The sequence below is a fragment of the Truncatella angustata genome (genome assembly GCF_020726525.1).
Source record: "Truncatella angustata strain MPI-SDFR-AT-0073 chromosome Unknown BKA67scaffold_7, whole genome shotgun sequence".
Classification (NCBI taxonomy): Eukaryota; Fungi; Ascomycota; class Sordariomycetes; order Amphisphaeriales; family Sporocadaceae; genus Truncatella; species Truncatella angustata.
In genome coordinates, this window is record NW_025763387.1 from 1,739,440 (window position 1) to 1,756,291 (window position 16,852).

General features: G+C 47.0%; 6 protein-coding genes across 6 annotated transcripts; 2 read left to right on the top strand and 4 right to left on the bottom strand.

Moving 5' to 3' along the window:
• Positions 1–985: 985 nt before the first annotated feature.
• Positions 986–3,789, top strand: BKA67DRAFT_594214 (uncharacterized protein; the record flags this gene model as incomplete). The annotated part of the gene is made up of 3 exons (XM_046105030.1): positions 986–1,891; positions 1,994–2,023; positions 2,887–3,789. 3 exons carry the CDS (start codon positions 986–988, stop codon positions 3,787–3,789), a joined length of 1,839 nt encoding a protein of 612 aa, XP_045955303.1.
• Positions 3,790–6,663: 2,874 nt separating this feature from the next.
• BKA67DRAFT_594215 (family 8 carbohydrate esterase) lies at positions 6,664–7,790 on the bottom strand (the record flags this gene model as incomplete). Its single annotated transcript, XM_046105031.1, has 3 exons — positions 6,664–7,025; positions 7,080–7,304; positions 7,400–7,790. The coding sequence occupies 3 exons, from the start codon at positions 7,788–7,790 to the stop codon at positions 6,664–6,666; spliced, it is 978 nt and encodes a 325-aa protein (XP_045955304.1).
• Positions 7,791–8,556: 766 nt separating this feature from the next.
• On the bottom strand, positions 8,557–11,575 carry BKA67DRAFT_575841 (fungal-specific transcription factor domain-containing protein). Its single transcript, XM_046103528.1, has 5 exons — positions 11,371–11,575; positions 11,179–11,206; positions 10,710–11,023; positions 10,631–10,658; positions 8,557–10,568 (listed from the first exon to the last, which is right to left on the bottom strand). The coding sequence occupies exons 1-5, from the start codon at positions 11,448–11,450 to the stop codon at positions 8,700–8,702; spliced, it is 2,319 nt and encodes a 772-aa protein (XP_045955305.1). The 5' UTR covers positions 11,451–11,575; the 3' UTR covers positions 8,557–8,699.
• A 146-nt stretch (positions 11,576–11,721) lies between these two features.
• Positions 11,722–13,443, top strand: BKA67DRAFT_575842 (uncharacterized protein). Its single transcript, XM_046103529.1, has one exon. The coding sequence runs from the start codon at positions 11,970–11,972 to the stop codon at positions 13,248–13,250; it is 1,281 nt and encodes a 426-aa protein (XP_045955306.1). The 5' UTR covers positions 11,722–11,969; the 3' UTR covers positions 13,251–13,443.
• Positions 13,444–13,453: 10 nt separating this feature from the next.
• Positions 13,454–15,188, bottom strand: BKA67DRAFT_694083 (uncharacterized protein). Its single transcript, XM_046109261.1, has one exon. It carries the CDS (start codon positions 15,174–15,176, stop codon positions 13,584–13,586), a length of 1,593 nt encoding a protein of 530 aa, XP_045955307.1. The 5' UTR covers positions 15,177–15,188; the 3' UTR covers positions 13,454–13,583.
• A 220-nt stretch (positions 15,189–15,408) lies between these two features.
• BKA67DRAFT_373026 (alpha/beta hydrolase fold protein) lies at positions 15,409–16,845 on the bottom strand. The gene has a single exon (XM_046096501.1). It carries the CDS (start codon positions 16,559–16,561, stop codon positions 15,515–15,517), a length of 1,047 nt encoding a protein of 348 aa, XP_045955308.1. The 5' UTR covers positions 16,562–16,845; the 3' UTR covers positions 15,409–15,514.
• Positions 16,846–16,852: the final 7 nt, after the last annotated feature.

Sequence of the window (16,852 nt, forward strand, 5' to 3'; positions counted from 1 at the left end):
CGTCGATATCCACATAAAATCGCGGAATTGTAGAACGTGTTAAACATAGTAGGCGGTAAAACCGAGTATTGAGCGCTATTTGTGGCATTTAGAGGCTATTGATCAGGTCCTGAAGCGGCTCGCAATGATAGGTGGAAACCTTGCTGTCCATGACGAGAAACGACAACATGGTAAGTGCTGCCAACAACGTTGATACTACATAGTACTTTAGACCACTAAGAACATTTTCCAGGCGGGAGTGGCGCTCTGGAGCCGTGGATTCCACTAAAGCGGTTTCTTTCCGCTCTAACGGTGATCTCGGACCTCCAAGTGTGCCTCCAGGCCCAGACGGAAATGCTAGCAAGTGCGTAGCAGATGCTTAAGGCTGAAGAGCTCTTCTAACCTTAGAAAAACAAGGCTGCCTGCCACCGGCATTTGGCGTCATTCTGCATGGAATAGTTCCTGGAATGTCCAGTTTTCACAATTTGAGCCATAGCAAACTGAGTCGCGACCCCTGATTAGCGTCGATTCTAGCAGCGGAAATGGCGCCGGACTTTTTGAAATAACATTTTGGTTGCGCCTGTTTCTTGAAATCAGATACGGGTCCGCCCAGCATGAATGACCAAAGCCGATCGATGTATGTATCGGCGCATGAGGTGTCCCATTGCAGGCTGAAGGTCATGCGTTGTCGAGCATTGACTTATTGTCGCCATCGAACAATGCCCGGACTGTCCCGGACAATCCGGCGCCGCCGATGTGAACCTCCGGTCAAGCTCATTACCTCATATTGAATGGTCGTCAAATATCCTCCCGCGCACTGAAGCTGTGTGTCGCAGCTCCTAGCTATTCGTACCACTCAGATACGCTATAAGTGTAGAGCTCGTCCAGCGCACGAAAAAGTTTACCTTGCACGCAAAACATACCCATTCTTAATCCCTTGGATACTTTCTTCACATTTGTTCAGTCCACGAGAGTCCAATATTGTGTCAAACGATAGCCAGTAGTAATGTCATCCATTCAGAACGTTGCTATTATTGGTTGTGGCGCTATTGGCGCTTCTTGGGCAGCTTTATATGTTGCCCAAGGGCTGACGGTCAAGGTATTTGACGTCAATCCAGCATCGGAGGAATCTATGCGTAGACTGGTCCAGAATGCGCTTCCAGTCCTAGCATCAATCGGCCTTGTTAAGAAACAAGATGCCAAAGCCGAGGATATTACATTTACCACAGACATGGTAGACGCCCTGCAAGACGCCGACTTCGTGCAAGAGAACGGCCCAGAGCGCCTGGACTTTAAGCGCAAGCTGCTTAACGACATGGCTTTGCACATCAGACCAGATACCATCATTGCATCGAGTTCAAGCGGACTCACCTGCTCATCGATGCAAGAAGGTATGAAAGACGATGCGAGACCACAACGCCTCGTGATTGGCCACCCTTTCAACCCTCCGCATTTGATGCCGTTGGTGGAAGTGGTTGGTGGCAGCCAGACAGATCCGGACACCATTGAGAAGACATTGGCATTCTACAAAAACATGGGCAAGAAGGCCATCCATGTCAAGAAGGAAGCGCCCGGTCACGTCGCAAACAGGCTCCAAGCCGCTCTAATCAGAGAAGTGATGTACGTGCTTCAGGAGGGGATCTGTGATGTTAGCGATATCGACGACGCGGTATCATACGGACCTGGTCTTAGATGGGGCATTATGGGCCCTAGTCTGCTGATGCATCTTGGAGGAGGCGAAGGCGGCATTGAGCACTTCGCAGATCACCTCCTAGGGCCTCTACAAACTTGGTGGGCACCTAAGGACCCTGTCGTCGACGAAGAGCTCAAGAAGAAATATATCGACGGAACTTGGGAAGCTCTCGCAGGTCGAGAATACAAGGATTTGGCAAAGCAAAGGGATGAAGAACTCGTGAGGCTTCTGAATATACGGAGGGAATGGGACTCGTACGCGCAAGAGGCCAAGAACGATGCAAGCTCGTAATTGAAATCAACATACAACTCGTCATCCAAGCGGTTACTTGTAAACTATACTCCTGTGACAGTGTGCTGGATTCCTACGTGTCATGTCTTCTTGTTGATCGATGACAATTCAAATGACAGTCACACCATCAATGGGCATGACTGAGAGTATTATATCCTGTTAATGAGATATAATAGGGTGACGCTGTAGATATGGTCTGTTGCATCGAACAACCCAATGATAACCATATCGGTTATGATTTTGATCAGAATAATTTTCTATGGCTTTATCTGAATAGGTCTCGTTTGCGTCACAAGTGGTCGGTGCAGTTTTTTAATCTTGTGTGGTCTGTACGGAGGCAAGAGTTACCAGCAGGGAATGACATACTGTACAACGATCGATAATCAGTTCTTATTGTTGCAAGGACCTGAAGACATGCGTCCAGAGTTCAGTGAGCCTAGAATAGAAAGTTCAATATCCCTGCACACCATTTGTTGCGGGAGCTTCCGGAGGCAAACAATTCCGCTGTGGACCAAACCTCAATACCTAGCTTAGCTACCTACTCCACACCCCATCGCTGAGAACCACATTTTACGATGATGCGACAACCACAAATTTAGTCGTCGCCATCATGGCAGCATGGCAACAAAAACTAGTGATCGGATGGCTCGGGCGAATCTCGCGCGAACAATGATCACCTTTGAAATGTTCAGCCACTGTCCTTGGCTTTGTTCGTGTCGGAGCCGCCGCCGCTTAGAAAGATCGTTGAGTTGACTGAGTTTCTAGGGTCCTTAAAAGGCGTCGTTGAGTATCGTCAATTGGGTAATTTTCTATTAATCTCAATTGCCAAGACTCTCTTCAACCGCCAAGACTTCTAGAAACCTTCAAAGCATATCTTTAACCTCTATCGTCACCATTGACCCCCTCAACATAATACTTCAAAGATGGGTTCACTAGCTCAACCCCGTCTTTATGTACTAGACACAGATCTATCACAGTTTCCTCACCAAGACAATGGTCGCATACTGTCATGCTATACCGATGGCAGTGACCTCAAAACAGTGGTTGGAAACATGAAGACGATGCCTGACGGCGTTATCGTCGATAATGAGAATGGTCACATATACTGGACGAACATGGGTCCTACTTTCAAGTCCAATGATGGCTCCATCGAGCGCGCAAATCTGGATGGAACAGAAAGGAAGACGATAGTCCCTTCGGGAACCGTTGGAGTCTTCACACCCAAGCAGATCACGATTGCATCCAGAAGCCGCAAGCTATACTGGTGTGATCGTGAGGGTATGAAGGTCATGAGATGCAACCTCGACGGTTCTAATGTTGAGGTTCTGGTCTCGACAGGTTTGACAGCAGACGATCGCCTGGAGATGTCCAGGTGGTGCGTTGGTATCACGGTGGACGAGACGAGTGGCTATTTCTACTGGACACAAAAGGGGCCTTCCAAGGGAAACAAGGGCAGAATCTTCAGAGCTAAGATCGACGAGCCGAGAGATATTGAAGTTGTGCTTGAGGGTTTGCCTGAACCCATCGACCTAGAATTTGAGGAAACCTCCCAAACGCTGTACTGGACGGACAGGGGTGACCCGCCCAAGGGCAACTCCCTCAACCGGGCATTTATAGGATCAGATGTGCAGTTAAAGGATCTCCAGCGCGAAATTCTTGCCACAAGGCTACACGAGACTATTGGTCTTGCACTTGATCACAGGAGTCATAGGGCATATGTTACCGATCTGTCGGGAGGAGTATACGCGATCGACTTGAAGACCAGAGTCAAGAAGGTGCTGTTCCCAGAGCTGGGAGATATCACAGGTATTGCCATATCGACATGATAATTAAAGAAGAAAAGCTCAATGATATACCACATCAACCACGATTTACTTATCGCCAACTCCCTGCCCAGTAGTGTGCCAATGAACTCCACACGTATGGTTTAACACACCAAGCCACTTTGGTGGGTACGTGAGTGAGATGTTCCCATATTCATTCACGTAGCAGCAAATTTCAACTTATACGCTGTTACTGAAAAACCCAAGCACATATGACCATATCTGTTGGCCAAACTCCTCATCTTGTCCGTTCTCCCGTCAAAGCAGTTAAAGAACGCCTCGACGAGATTAAATAAGCCCTGAAATAAGTATCCTTTTGGGGTTGAGTTTGACCGCCAAGTCATCAAAATTCTTTGTTGAAGAAACAAAGCTTCCACATTATGTAGCCAGTTCTCTTGTTGAGAAATAATTTTGACCTTGGCCGTATCTCTCAATCCAAACACTTGCCATGTTGCATCCCACAGACTGTTTAATCTAAAACAAAATGGATGTATGTCGCGGGTGGCCAGCATTTTATGAAGCACATCTTCAGATCCACAGAGTGCGGTGATACTCGAATGGTCGTGCTCATAGTTTGTCTAGTCGGCTCGTGTAATATGGTAATCAGGGCCATGTGATTGAGCAAGTCAAATTCACAGGCTTGTGGATTATGGGTTGCAAAGTTTCGTAAAATCAGAGAATGGTGGTAGGGCTTCTATAGCGACAGCGGCGAAGTGAGTGGTTTAGAGATAAGATACTCACGTGGACAGACCACCGCAGCCACGATCTACGGGGTTGAAGTTAGCAAATTCCTCTTCCTGCTTATCTAGTTCCTGAAGGTTTGCTGTATTTTCTTCATCATCATTTAGGTGCTCTGTTTCTTCATTGTCGAAGCCATCGAGATTGGGTAGCTCGCCTAAGGCATATATGTATTCTGTGGGCTTTCAAAGAACAACGACCAGAGAATAATGACCTGTGACCCCCTTAAAATCTCTACGGTGCTAATTTTTCTTTTTTCCTGGTAATGACAGCTACAGCTCATCCCAGAACTCCCCTGGTCACATTATACACCGACTGGTTGACTGCCTTGGTCTTTTGGAGGAATGTCCCTCGAATCGCTTCGCTGTCTGTTGAATGGGTAAGAAATTCGTACCCGCAGGCCGCCACTGGAATCGCTGCGTCGTATCAGAGGAGCGGACCGGACAGCCGGCCATTTTGATGGATCAAGGGATCTCATTTTATTGTTCTGACATTGTCAATTTTGAAGTTGACTATTTACAGGCGGGAGCAGAACTTTGAGGGGTCTTGCTGACATCGGCTGTAAGACATCATATCTTTGTCACTCGCCTCCCGGTCTCTCCCCCTTTACAACAGCAAATTACAGTTACCTTGAATGAGTTTTGTAACAGCTCGGATGTAGCCAGGAATTATGCTCTGCTTAGGTCGTCAGCATTACCGATTTCTCAAAATTGGCATTTTATACTATATAACACCACAGGTCTTCAAATGTGATATACTTTTTTAATTTCGTATTACTGTATTACTTTAATGAGAATTTTTAACATTTGCCTTATGCTTTTATTAGAAATAATATTTTTCCTTCTTCAACTTGTTTTATCATTCACCATTATATGTAGACTTGATTTGACCTAATCATACGTCGATGAAAATTTCCTAAGCTAGCAATAGTAAGGTTTACTGGGCACTCAAAACTGACGGCTTATTTCTGTATATTACAAATTGTGAGCCGTCATCTGTGAACAAGTTTCTCACTTATGAGGGCACGGATTGGTATCAGAGAGGGATCTCCTTAGCAAGCCAGGTGCTACATCATACCACGGTTCTTTCCTGAGAAAAAAAGCGGTCCAAGAAAGAAGTTAAACTGAATTATCATGTACTCCTAGAATGACATGGAGGCAGTCAATTGCCTCATGAATGAGACCAGTTGCAGAGAGAAGTTTCATGGCTCAACTATAAAAATGGCATTGCCTGTTTTATTTCATATACTTATCATGAGTCCACTATATTCCCACTCCGTTTCGAATGCAGCTTATCAGTAACGCAAACAACTGGCCAGCGATTAAACCGAGCGCCAAACTCACTGGTCTTGGTGTGTTTACCTTCTGACAGGTATACAGGATAGTTACGAAATGCTGGTGCAAAGTAAACGTGGTATGTTAATACGGACAACTTCTAGCGCCGGATCCGCAACCTATCAGTTGGTATGACTAGTACCAGAGCGCCGGGCATCAAGAGTCTCTTTGTAATAACATTGCATGTCTGTGCCTCTCTTAGATCGAAAATGATACCTTTGCTACCGCTCTCGGTGAAGATGCCCTGTTCAATATCGCTTCTGACTGTTGCGATTGGCTCTACGCGTGGATGTTGTTGGCTTCAGCTGCTTGCTGGTATACACAGGCGACATTTTCGGACTGACCTGACCATAAAACCTGTGATTATATATGCTATAGTATACATTGAATTCATATTGAAATAGCCGAAGCAAGTCGTTTCTTTAAAAAAAAAAAAAAAAAAAAAGGTCGTGGCATTAGATGTGCTTACCCGCGCACCAAAACTTCTTACGATCTGCTATTTAGGGCATTTAAGTATAGTGTTGCCAAGTTTTAAAAAGAAATGTTGTGTAAGATAAATATGAGAAAAGGCTATGGGCATAAATCGGGCTAGTTAAATTGCTCCAACCCAAATAAGACGTTATAGCAATCCTGCCGGCCGAAGTACATCATAGTTCGATCAGGAAACGGTTCAATTTTAAGAAGTGGGTAGTTGTGTATCTTGTTGAAAATAGAGTGGTGCGAGCAAGCTATGTACATGAAGGGAGACATTTGCCGTCAAGTCGACTAATGAGTGAAGCTACAGGATTGATAAGTTCCCCGAAAACTAATACGACGAATCATACCACGCCTGGCTGGCGTAGGAGCTGCCAAGTACAGTAGACATGGATACAGCTGAGGAAAGTTTCTTAGCCCAGCTGACTCTTGTTCCAGTGGCGCCGTCACCTGAGTTGTTGTACTCTGCATAATAGACCGTGGAGGTATCGGTATCCGAGTTCCAGACCACCCAGCCTTCGCTGCGGATAACAGAGCTCATGGCTGTGTTCTGGAAAACGACCCGAGCATAAGTGCGCCAAGGACGGCCAAGATAGTAGGTACTGCTAGAGACAGACTCTCCTGATGCAGCAGCAATGTTGCAATTGTTGAAAAGATAATAAGACGGGTTGCTGGAGGAGTCACGGCCATTTGCTGTGATGCGAATATCAGTGTCGTTGCAGTTCATTAGCCTTGGGTTGATCATACCAGTAATGTAGTAGCCCCCGTTGCGGACTCTGATGTCACATTTCTCGAACCAGGCTTGTGCTCGTTGACCGAAGATGAAGTCTGTTGCACCGGTGATTTGGCTGTTCTTGTAGTATTGCTGGTCTTCATTGGCTAGCAGTGTGTCTTGGAAGCCGTACAAGGAAACGCCGTAATAACCGCCCGAGCTCTGGGCACTCAAGGCAAGAGCCTGAGAGCCCTTTCCGTCTGAATGCATTGGTGGTTAATACCATATTTCCATGCGCAAATTCTATGATGGAAGTAGGGAAACACTATTGACCTCAAGACTAATCCTGACTTACATGAGTTGATGATGTTCAAATTGTACATCTTGAAGTTGTCCGACCAGACACGCACGGTGGCGCTGGCGTCATTATTTCCAGCACTGGCGGCATTGTTATTGTAGGTGATGATAGCTTGGTTGCCCGTGTATGAAGTGGTGTCTGTGGTGTAGCCGTAGACGGTCAGTTTTGCTGCACGAGCTGGTATGTACACCTGTTCAGTATATGTGCCCTGGTTGATGAAGATGCATTGGTCTGAAGTCGATGTAGTTGATAAAGCATTGACTGCCGCTTGGAACGTCGTATAAGTGCCACCTGACTTGGCGACATGCAAGCAGCCTGAAGGTGGACTGGTGCGGCTTGCAGCCAGTGCCACGGTGGCATAAGTGATGATGTTGAGAAAGGCTTTCATTTTGATTGTATACGCTCTGCAGATGTTAATCACACGCTTTACAAGTTGATCATGGAATGCAGCAGCGTGTATTTATACTTCCCATTCTTCTTGGCGTCGCCATCGTTGCCAAGATGCAGATCTTGTTTTCGGAGGATGCAGATCCATTTGGGCTTTCGGAGATTTAAATCTGGGGTATTGTCTGGGGTAACAGGGGAACAACGGCAGGCAATCTAGTCGCCCGTTTAAAAGTCATCGGCGGACTAAATGAGGCCTTCTTGGCGTGATCGTGGGGTTTCTACTTGTCTCGCTCTTCGTTGGTGGAAAAAAGCGTACTTTTTGCTTTGGGCATCATCTATTCTGAATACAGCCAAGCTAAAAGCAATGTTGTGTTAGTCAGATAAAGCATCAAGATGAGGACAAGGGGCACTAGACTCGGCAGATAACGCGCTACCAGACATGCGTAGGTTTGATCTGCAATGTATTATATTGACGAATAAGAAGACTCTTTGCTGCTATTTCAGTAGAACTTTGAATTGAGGACGTGGCGAATTCAAGTGTGTGGAACACTGCAACGGAGACCAATTTCCATGGCATAAACCAGCACCAGTTATCACTCGAAAATGCATGTCGCTTGATACTGGATCAAAAGTCCAATCACATTGTGTGCTCCATTAGGAAGTCTTCCAGTCAAGTACTGAACCGGGCCATGAGGTGGCAGTCTTGTCTTTGAGTCAATCAATTGTGCAATAACTGGACAAATGTCTTTCACAAGCCGAAGAGATGTGTTTGGTTTAGTTGATTCACTAAGCACAATTCCCACTCAAATATTATGTCATATTGCTTTTGACAGTCTGAAACGGAATTCTGTGGCCAGTGCATACCATCAACATACAGAAGCAACGCCAAGCCTGTATCAATATACCATCTCTAGAACCTTCCATCTGGGGAAAGAGAACGTATCAAATTAGAGTCGGCAAGCCAGGAGTCCCATTGATCCCAAGAAATACCATGCGTAGTACTGCCTTTTGCATCATGATCTTGATCAAGCATGAAATCAAAGTCCATGCCTACCGCATCATTCGTATGATCAAAGTGGGAATCATCAAACCCTTGGTTAAACCAAAACAGTTCGGTCTCAGAAAGTACAGACGTACCGTTAGTTTGGTCAAAGCCCAAAGTTTCGGACGCGGTATTGCGTGGAGTGGTCGCAGACTTCGAGGTTTCGTCCACAAAAACGTCGTCAATATCAGTTGCCGGGCGAGTTCGAGAAACTCTTGCCTGGCCATCATCAACAAGGTTCGGGAGCTGACTGCTCTTGGTAGAGCGCGCTTGTCTCCTATCCTGAGCCTTTTCGCGTTGTTGGCGCAGCTGCACGATGAAAGGTGGTAACGCGGGAGGACCTATGTTACTATTCCGCATTGCGGTTTCACGGGCGGCGTATGCTTTTAAGCAGAGATTGCCTACAGCAGCATGAATTGGTTTGCGCATGTCAAAGGTCATCTCAGCCGCGTTATCGTACATACTGCCGATAAGTCTCCATGCTTTTTCGGCATCAACCATGAGTGGACTTGTTCGGAGGGATTCCAGCACATGAATGATGGCATGCCATTGTTGGAAGTACGCTCCATACCACGCGAATCGTTTGAGTTGGGGGTTGCACTGAAGCATGTTGTGCTGCTCGAGTATCCTAACACAGATCTCCCAGACCCATTGACGTTCAGACTGTGGTGTCTGCTCTAGGCTAGACCATTTTCGTGGGTGGCGTGAAAGGAAGCGCATAGTGTTTATAGAACATCGGACCATTAGCATGGCCATGAGATGTAATGGCTGCGAAGGGTCACAGTAGCGCAAGTACTTAGTTTCGAGAAGTTGTTCTATCTCTCCAAAAGAAGTATCCATCTCTGCTGTGTCGCTCTCGGGGGCATGGAGTTCCCATTGACTAGAAGGCTTTCCTTGCCGACTAAAGTTATCAATGCGTCTTCCAATGAAATCAACAAACTCGCATTTCAAGCACACAAATAAAGCATCTGTGATGGTATTTGTATCGGAAACGAGTGAGGGCATGCCAGGATGGAGCTGGTCATCGTTGATATTGGTCGGCCATTTTGCTTTTTCGGCACTAAACTGAAGGCTTTGAAATTTGGCGATGCCACAAAGCTCAGCAGCACGAAAGTCGTGAGTCTGAAGTAGCCACCAAATCCTTCGCCGTATTTCGGTTTCAAAGGGAGGCAAGCCCAGAGTTGTACCGTCTCGATCAAGTCCCATGCCTTGTGCTACCCGAACAGCCACGCCCATCAGAGACCAGAAAGCACGAGGCTCATATATTTCTCTCGTCGAAATGAGATGAAGAACCAAAGCCTGAAGAACGACAAGATTTGTACTTCCCATAAAGTTGGCTCGCGATAATGCCCTTTTGGTGGCGGTTACATATCGCGATAACAGGATCTTGCGTCGCTCATGTAGTCTCTGGTTGCACTCATCATCATTCAGTGACATAATGGCCGCACTGTAGATGGCAAACAAAAGTGCTTCGAAGCTCCGCGGTATAACTTCTGTATTGCTAGCAGCTTTCTCTATCGTCGGCTGTAGTGTGAGAACGTGTAGGACTTTGGTTAGGGGATCGACATTTTCGATGAAGATTTGCCATAACTGAAGTATGCCTTGTGGCAAAGGATGGCGAGATCTATGAGATTCTTTGAGTCTGCCGCCAAGAACGAATCCGAAATCATTTTCGGACTCTTCTGCATCGCTCACATCATTCGAAAAGTTCTCCCATGCATGTTGGCGATCGGGAAGCTGTCGGGGTTGTTAGTATGCATGCTGCAACATTTGCTCGGATAAGAAACGTAGGAAATCACCTCTTCTACCATCCTTTCCCACAATATACTGAGACGAATTTAGTGTGACAACACGTAGATACCAATGAGCTCTACACACTTATCAATGATCTTGGCTTGCCCATGATCCTGGTTTACGCGCCCATCATGAACATTTCGGTTCAATTCTGCCTCTTCGGAGGAACAAGTGGCCAATCGGGTCTCATCTAAACCAGTAACGTTGACATGTATGGATCTCTGAAGTTGTATAGTGTCGGGAGTGTCTGGCAGTTTGCACGGATCAATGCCTTTCTCTCGGAGTAGGGCTTCATAAACTTTAAGCCGATCCGTCAGGGCTTGGTCTTTGACACGTTTGTGTCTATTTCGCGGTGGTTTTGAGGACTTATAAATGCAATCAACGTTGTGCCTAACACACTGAAGCATTCGGGATCAGCAACTGTTCTTCTAGAATACGTAGGGGCTTTGGTAGTAATGTGAAACAGTCAAAGAGAGATCAAGTGCCATAATAGGCATTGTCGGCTCTGAAACCATGCTACAAATGGTAGGAAATGATTCTGGAAATTGCTTACTGCACCACAAGGAATGTTGCGATCACATCTTTGAATAAATTATTAGTAACCACATGAAGGATTCTTCTAGTTTCGTTTTTGAGAAATAGGGCTGAGATTAGGTTGATATGAATTAATACATGCTGACGCTGGAACTATTTTGACTCATGTGACATTATCAGCCGGGTATGAAATAACTAGTACTCCACGTACTTGACTTTACGATCAGCACAGCGTATGCATGAATAGGTAGGCCTGTTGGGGATGCTGGGAGCGGTGGTTACGGTCGCCATGGTGTACTTATGAATAAATAGCGCCGTTTTGCAATGTTGCACAGAATGATACGTCGAGGTAGACAGGCCTACAAGATGGTACGGAGGGAGGAAAGCATGATTGCATTCTCGTAACTTTTAGTCGTTCTTCATTGAGATGAATGGTGCGTTCTGATTCATGGCTTTGCTCGGGGCCGACGACGCCCGAGCTGCAAGATCCCGAACTCAGGGTACAAACCGTAGGTAGCTCACCTAACCTAGTGGCTTGATCCACTAACAACAACCTGCTTGCGAAGGACGTGTCTCGTCTACCTCGGACTTCATCAACACCAATCCTTATTACCAGACTTCTCTATCAGGTCCGGTCAATCAAGACAGTTGTTGCCTGCCATAATTTGTAATCCGAACCCGAGGTCTCTTTTCCTTATCACAAGCTAGCTGGGTGCTATTTAACAACTGTCGTACTCGTTTCTCATTCACAATGGACAACCGTTCAGGACAATCAAATTATCCATCGCTTTGGAGCCTGATATTTACTCCATGCTCACAACCAGCTTGAATCTTACAACATCTTTTACTATGCGCGTCTTAATCAGTGGAGCCGGGATTGCTGGGTCTACACTGGCCTGGTTCCTAGCCAACACCGGTTCTTACGTCACAATTGTCGAGAAGAGCCAGTCTTTACTTCCTCATGGGCAGAATGTTGATCTGAAAGGCGACGCCATCACCATTATAAGAAAAATGGGGCTTATGGAGCAACTTCGACAGTTCAATACGACAGAAGAGGGTACCCAGTTTGTTGATTCGAAGGGGCAGCCGTTTGCACGCTTTCCTGTCAAGGAGGGTTACTTGAATAGTTTCACATCAGAGTTCGAGATACTTCGTGGAGACTTGGCCATGCTACTCTACGAAGCTACAAAAGGCCATCCGAATGCAAACTACTTGTTCGGTACCACCGTCAGGGAAGTCCTTTCGAACGACGAGGCCGCTGCTAAGGTCGAATTGAGCAACGGAGAGGTCCGCGAGTTTGATCTCATAGTCGCTGCGGACGGTCAATGGTCTAAGCTGCGGAAGCAGTGCTTCCATTCGGCGGATGTTCACATTGTCCATTTGGGCATGTACAGCGCCTACTATACGATCCCACGCATACCCAGTGACAATGACTGGTGGAACATCTTTTTGGGGCTTGAATCCAGGACGATTAGCCTTCGGCCTGACCCCCATGGCAGCATCAGAGCAATGTTTACCCGTATGCCCCGTAATGATGCCCAGGAGAATGTTTGGCTGGCCGCATCCAAGAGCGGCAGACTCTCCCAGATAGAGCTCTTGAAAGGGGAATTTGCTGACGCCGGATGGCAAGCGCAGAGACTCCTAGACGCTATAGATCAGGCACCCGACTTCTACTTCCATGTCATCGAACAAATACAGATGTCCAGATGGTCGAACGGACGTGTCGTCTGCCTGGGAGATACAGCATATGCACCGTCGCCGCTCACCGGGATGGGAACGTCATTAGCTATGATCGGGGCCTATGTGCTTGCAGGCGAACTGAGCAGTCTCGGAGAAGGTGAATCTCCCGCGAAGGCACTCCAGACTTACGAAACCAAACTTCGTCCGTTTGTTGCAGATTCGCAGAAAATTCCATTTTTTGTTCCGGGCATCGCGCATCCTGAGGCGGCATGGACGCGATGGTTATACCAAAGCATAGGATGGGCACTGTCTAAAGCTGCAGGATTTAGGTGGTTGGCTAACAAGTTCCCTGATGTCGAAAGCCAACACGACAATTTCAGGTGGCCGGAGTACCAGAAACTTGATGCCTAAGTACGATAATGAGGAGGAGGAAAATTTACCATCGGACTTCGGTACTCCAGTGTAAAACGTTACATGATATAAATTCTGGCTAGGTTCATATTTCTATATTGTGACCGAAGGACATATTTGTACGCTGGTAATTCCAAGACATTGGTACATGTACCTGAACCCTTTCGGATAAACCTCAGATGCTCATGCAAACTATTACAAACGTTCTAATCGTCCAGATTGACATGGCTTGTTAAAGACTCACTGCTCTTCATCAACGTGAATAATTCCTTATCAACCGACGCCCGGTCATATGCGAAACATCTTGAAGCTGGGCCGTCAAATCGCATCATCCTAGTTTGTCCGAATCATTGATAACAGCTTTGGATAGTGTTCTTCTATAGCGTCGAGCCAGCAGTCAATCTCTTTGATAATCTTGTCTAGGGTGTCATCTGCAGTCTCACGAAACACCAAGGCCCTTTCGGTCATGATAGGGTCTAGGTACGCATTTCTGGGTGCCATGAGCCGCGAGGGATGGTACTTGCCCCTATGCTGGTCCAATTCTTTTTCAAGACACAACATCTTTTTAAAAGCAGAACTATACTCCTTCCAACACGCTTCTCTGTCCTTCTCGGCTTGTTCGATATCCGATTGTAACATTGGCAGTAAAGCGGCGGTATCATTGGAGCCAGTGGTTTTTTCGTCATCCAATATTCGTGGTGCCATGCTCTCGTTCTCAGCTAGGCGCCGCAGGTAGTTTGATTCTTGATCCATAACAACTGATCCCAGTTGCTGCGCTCTTTTGATGAGCTTCTCTGCCGCGCAATCTGCTGCTTTGTGGTTCGTCGCTTCTCCGTATGCGACCATTTCGCGTCTTAGGTCTACGATGTGCAACCGTCGCACAGCCCACATGGAGGGATTCATGAGAGGCCCTACTAGAATCTCCCCTCTTGCTATGTGGTTCCCCTTGTCGATATCCCGTCGGATCCATTCCCGTCCCTTCAGTCCAGGATATGCCCCCGCACGTGCTGGGTATATATGTTCGAAATGCCTAACGAGCCCCTGGGTAGCACGGTGGTTCCTTCGGACGAACCCCAAGGACCGTAAATTGCCTGCTTCAACCAGCCAAACAGGCCAGATAGGCTTAATAGCCACTTCCATGATTTCCTCCACGAACCACACGATGAACTTTTCCTCGTTAGGCTCCTCGTTATCCTTCAGCAGCCTGATGTTGTTTATACCATTCGTCGATTGTCGAGCCCACTCAAGCACTTCTGGTGGATGCCTTGCTTCCCCGGCGAGCCACAACACAATTTGTATTGGCGGCTGCCGTTCTTGGTTGATCCATCTGTTAATATCATTGATATTGAATTTACCCGGGCACGCCTCGTAACATTTACCCTTCACCGAATCGGCCGTGATCATGTTGCCAGCTCTTATTTGACCATGAATATCATGGCCGCAGGCATATTCAGGCCCTATTCTCCGACACATTGGGCAGAGTTTATTGAAATGGGGGTCATTGAGCCACTTTTTCAGACATTTGTAGTAGAATCTATGTCCGCATGGGAGGCAGGTGAATGTGGATTTAGGCCGAAAGTCCCGGCAAATACCACAGGTAGCCTGAGGAATATCGCTGGGCGAAGCGAAATCATACTCCATTAAGTCCATCTCCTCCTGCTTATAATCGGAAAGAGGGAAATGCCGTGGTCCGCCATTTTCAGGTACAGGCTCTTTCACTTTGTGGTCGTGCCAAAATTCATATTCCGTTGTCAGCCACTCTTGGTACTTAGAACTGATGGGCTGGTTCTGTGAACTGTTGTTTACCGACATGGCGCTTGGTTTTGCTTGAATCGGAAGATCGTCGAGAAAGTCTAAAGGCATACCACAAAATCTTATGAAGGACAATATGATGGCTTTTAGAACCCCTGTGGAGGTTCTTATCATCCGTCAATCTCCATCTCCGTCACATGGTTGTGGGTTTCGGACTTGGTTAGAGGGTATATGAGCATTTTACACATCCTCCCCAACAACAAAAACGGTGGTATTCCCCCGCCCCTTTTTCGTTTAGCTTCTTCTGAGCCATGTGTTAATTGACGTTCAAGACTTGCAGTAGGAGATAAGCTGCTTCTTGATCCAAACTTACGCACTATACATCGTGAAGTACATACTGCGCAATTCAGGACCGTCCGTTTCACTCCATAACGCAAGCTTATGACGCACATGGAAGTGACACTACGCAGTGCAATTAATTGTACAAGAACTAGCAAGTAATTCTTGTCTTCTCATCGACATGCTGATGGTGTTCTCGATTCTAACGCTTTCGCCAACCACGCACTGGCCTGTTCGTAGATGGGCTCGCACTTCTCCATCCTCTTCCTTTTATTCTCCGGCTTCTGCCCAAAGTGATGAGTGAACCCATGAGAGCACCCCCTAGCTAGTGTCCATTTGTACCGACCTTGTTCAAAATCTTCGTCGTTATTCTTTGTACCGAGCCCCGCAAGATTGTGAATCATCTCCTGACTCTCCAGCCTCAACATGTCCCACTCCGCTCCGATGACGTAAATCCAAGGTGGAAGATCCTCTCCCCTCGCATAGCACGGACTAAGCAAAGGGTCGCGACGATTCTGGCCAGACGAGACATATGCCCAGTCAAACCAGTAGCTGGAAGCCTCCAGCGAGTCTTTCGGCCCGTCCGTATAAGGTCGTCCGTCTAGTTTCTCTTGTTGAGTATGGCTCCAATCCACGATTGGGTAGAATGTCAACGCGGCCTTGATAGTGCCCTTCAGTCCCGCCAGTTGGCTCGCACAGAGGGCAAGATTGCCGCCTGCGCTGAATCCTCCCATTGAGACTCTAGTCTTATCGATGGGTAGACTGGCATCGGCAATAACAGCGCCAGCAAGAGCACCTACGTCGAAGACTGCGACGGGAAAGGGATGTAGCGGCGCTTTGGAGTAGTCGAGGGAAACGACCAGCATACCGGTACGCTTTGCCCACATGACGCAGAACTCGTCATCGTGCTGGGGGTCGCAGAGTGCAAACCCGCCGCCATGGATATTTAGGTACAACGGCAACAAGGCCCCTGATTTATAGACTGGTGGGTAGAAAACCCGAGTGTGGAGAGCTGGACGACATGGATAGCGCTTTATGAGAGTAGGACGTAGGGACGGCGGTGCTGGATGTAGCAATCTATCGACTGCGAAAACGATGAATACAAGAAATTTGAATATCCAAAGTTTTAGGAAGCAGTCCAGTCGGTGAGGAAGTGGAAGACGGATTTTTAGCAGGGGCGGAGCGCCTTCGTGGTCAAGAGCAGCTAGAGTTTCGCACATCTTGAGAGCATAAATATAACCTAACAAAAAGTGACATCAACGAAACACTGTCGTCATGAAAATAGGCAATTGAAAACTGTACACTATACCCAACTGTGGATATTTAAGCAGGATCTTGGTTATACCAATGCCACGGTGCACACCTTGTTGGTAGAATCCCGCAATCCAATAAGAAGCTTGAATATAGAACATGGCAAACCGATCTTTGTCGAGTATTTGAGAGAAATATCGGTAGGCGCTGAATATTAGTGGTACCTTATCTAGGTAAGCGGTAACGCCAAGTTGATAACC